The 3,721-nt window shown below is 32.2% G+C and overlaps 1 protein-coding gene across 5 annotated transcripts in view; it reads right to left on the reverse strand.

Annotated features, from left to right (window-relative positions):
* LOC107617920 overlaps positions 2,255 to 3,721 on the reverse strand; it is a 10,454-nt gene continuing 8,987 nt past the window's right edge. For all 5 annotated transcript variants that reach the window (XM_016319803.2, XM_016319800.2, XM_016319801.2 and 2 more), the window contains 2 exons: positions 3,492 to 3,721; positions 2,255 to 2,606 (listed from right to left, as the gene is read on the reverse strand). The exon at positions 3,492 to 3,721 is cut by the window's right edge and continues 1 nt beyond it. In XM_016319803.2, the coding sequence (XP_016175289.1) occupies positions 2,496 to 2,606; positions 3,492 to 3,721 (341 nt within the window). In that variant the 3' untranslated portion in view covers positions 2,255 to 2,495. The remainder of the gene's footprint in view (positions 2,607 to 3,491) is intronic.

Here is a 3,721-nt window from a genome sequence, read left to right on the forward strand (position 1 = left end):
TTAGTATAACGCAAGAAATTTAAAATAAATTAAAAAAATTTACAAATAGAGAGGAGAGATATATAATTTCTCATTCTTAAAATATCGAAAATATCAGGCCAACTTCCTGTTTACCATCCTTAGTAAACCCCAACGTCTAAAGAGAATATACCTTTTGAACTGATTTAGCGGGGGTGCGTCAAGCCCTAGCTGTATTTAGGGGTGTTCATGGGTCGGGTAAAACTGGATTTGTCCTGACCCAGACCCGACTCTAAATATATACCGGATTTATTTTTTAGACCATAACCCGACTTTAGACCCAATAAAACCTAAACATTTTCGGGCCACAACTATACTGGGTTCAAATCGGGTGAAAACCGGGTCTTTAAAGTTTTAACAATAATTTATAAAGAAACTTTATGATGCACTTATTTATAAAGAAGAAACTTGTTACCGAAAAGTTGATATCCATATTTGAACTTGAATTTGTCCATAAATTATAATTTAATGCTTCTTTGATCTATTTTCTAATTCAACAAGTGTGATTAAAAATAAAACAATAAATTTATAATTAATATAACATAATATTAAAATTAATTTAATATATATATATATATATATATATATATATCTTTTTTAGTTCCCTTAGGGTGCACATGGATTGGATGAAGCCGGGTTCGCTTTGACCCCGTCTCAAATAATAACCGGATCTATTTTTGAGACCCTTACTCGACCCTAAACCTAGTAAAATCATGCCAAATTAACCCCCTAAAATATTCGAGATCGGACCGAGTCTTCGAGTTGGACCGGACCGTGTGCACCCCTAGCTGTAATGTAAGGCTTGGGCGACACACGAGAGGCACAGTAGCAAGCTACTGTAGTGGCCCCTCCCACTCAAAATATGCATAATTAAACAACATATTTGATTTAAGATCAATAGGCATGCCCCATAAAATACAACAGCTTTAGTTACAGGAACAGATACTAGACTTTATCTTAGCCAAAAGGCCGAGAAAGGTATGATTTCAGAATTGTTCAAATGTTTCTTTTATATTTGGAGGCTTACCTGTTTGTTCTTTTCATCTTATCAATGTGCGACTTCTTAGCGAGTAGTTTAAACTTTCTGAAGCTTCACCAACCATGCATCGGTGTAACTAATCTTGTTCCAATTAGCATTATTAGTATAAATTGAATTATTGAAATGTTATTGCTGGATGGGAGAAACAAACTATTCTTCTCCAACAGAGAGCTTCCTCAACCATGCAAAAGGAAAATGAAGACTCGGATATGAGATTCGTTTTAGATCTCAACCTCAAAAAGAACAGCAGAGGAACTAACCATCCTTTTGAGAGCAAGTTATTTTATTTCTAAGCTACATCAAATTTTCATGGTAAGATTTAGATCCCCCTCCACACAATTAGTAGGCTAATTTTTTTTTATATTGATTAAATATATATGTAATACATTGTTATTGGAAAATTAGGTGTTTTTTTTATATGGTGTTTTATTCAAATCGGACTGTCCGATTTGTTTGATGAAAAAATAAATTACAAATCGGAGGGTCCGATTTGCTTGAAGAAAAAATTAAACTCCAAATCGAAGGGTCCGATTTGTATTTTTTATTTTTTTATTTGTTAAAATAAAAATCGGACGGTCCGATTTCAACATTAATTTTTTTTTATTTTCGATGTGATTGTTTGTTTAAAAAACAAAACAATGCAAACAAATCGGTACTTCCGATTTTTGTCATCCCATAGCAAATAAAACACCTCTATTCTCACACCATATTGTCATACACGTTTCTCTCTCCGTCACGAAAAATCAAAAGCGCAATTAGTACCCCTCAAAAACGCCATTTTAAAGAGGAAGCAATTTACTGACTAAAAAATTTAAAAGTAAAAGAAAACATTAAATTGTTCCATCAAGAATTTTCCATGTGTTTAAAGTTTAAACTCAATCCTTAACTACAACAAAAAGGAAAAATGAAGTCCTAAAAAAATGAATGTTGAAACTGCCACACCAATTAGAGCAAAATAGAGCTTGTATTTCAAATTATTATTAAATTTTCATTTAGTTAATTGTGTTTTAATCAAAATGAAAAAGAAAAAGGTAACTGCGTATATTCATCATTTACAGTCATAATGTTATGCCATCTGCTTAATTCATTACATCTATCTGTTTCTTTAAGACAATTTATCCAATTTCTTTGGGGGTCGTTTGGTTACAGTTTCAATCAGTGAGGTTCATGTCTTTTGCTTCTTTTAAAGCGACAATATTCTTTGAATTTATATTTAATATAGACATAGGGAAACAAAATATGCATAATTAAACTACTACATATTTGATTTAAGATCAATAGCCATGCCCCATAAAATACAACAGCTTTAGTTACAAGAAAAGAGAAGACAATATCTCAAGGTACGTGAATAAACCTATTACATCAACCCAACACAATATCCATAAAATAAATAATAAGAAATTAGTAATGAACTAATCCATTCGTGGGTAAAATAGAACTAATTCATTGACAAGAAATGCGCCCTTGCAAGTGTATATTCCTTTCCTGCAATCCATACACCAGTTTGTGACCATTGCACATCTTCCCAGTCCAAATTATCCTCCAGTACCTAATTAGACAGTGCAAGTTTTCTGAAAAATAGTATATATATATATATATAATACCACAACTATATCTTAGAATATCAAGGAATATCACATATAATCAGTTAGTATTACGTGATTACTATTATTATATGAATATTTCCTTATTTGATTAAGATTAAAGTCTCCTTACTATTGTGACTTGAATTTAATTTTGATACCCTATCGTATTAATCAGTTTTACATGTGCATCCAATTACATAATGTCACATCAACAAAAATAACTACATTTTACACTAATCACGTGATTACGTAAATGGTCATTCGAAAGACAGATGTGATTGAACGACTGAGTAAGACGTTTTAACTGTCAGTGTAATGTTATGCTATTAAATAATTTGTTATTCGTGTAATTTTTTCAAAAAAGAATAAATACACTTAGATTAGTTTATATGTTATAAATCATTTTTAAAAAATTTCATGTCAATCCAAAATAGTTTGCTATACTTTTTATATATTTGAAAATCAATATAATGTATTCGTTACAGAAACAAGGATTATTCAATTATATGCTATTGATGGTCAATTTCGGTAAAAGATAGTATAAATGATCAAATGGTGCTAGGTGAACAAGTAACTTTTCAAGCAAACTCCCAACCAAATGTCCAAAAAGAACCAAAAAATCAATCTTCTTTTCCCTTCAGAAACTGCATTCTTCTTCCTCCTCCTCCCTCCTCCTACGTGATTTTTTTTTCCTCTTTTTTCTCCCACTTTTCCCTCTTCTTGTTCTTATTCTTATATTTATGCTTTTCTCAATTAGTTATATCTAAATTACACAATTGAGAGGACAAAATTCTATGGATCTTACGTACATGCAAGAGTAAAGCAATCAAAGAGAGGATTGAAAATACCTCAACATGTTCAGGGGGCAGAGGGATGCCAATGGTGCGCATCACCTTCTGAGGCAAAGGCTTCTTACAACGAGACCAACGGAATGCCTCAATCATGACATGATCACCATCATGTTTTTCACCATTCGCAGAGTGGTGGTGGTGGTGATTCTGAGACTTCTCTGTTCCTGCGTCGCGCAATGGAGTTGTTGGTGTAGCCTTGACCATTTTCTCTCCAGAGAAACAAAGCT

The sequence above is a fragment of the Arachis ipaensis genome, chromosome B09 (assembly GCF_000816755.2).
Source record: "Arachis ipaensis cultivar K30076 chromosome B09, Araip1.1, whole genome shotgun sequence".
In the NCBI taxonomy this organism is placed as follows: domain Eukaryota; kingdom Viridiplantae; phylum Streptophyta; class Magnoliopsida; order Fabales; family Fabaceae; genus Arachis; species Arachis ipaensis.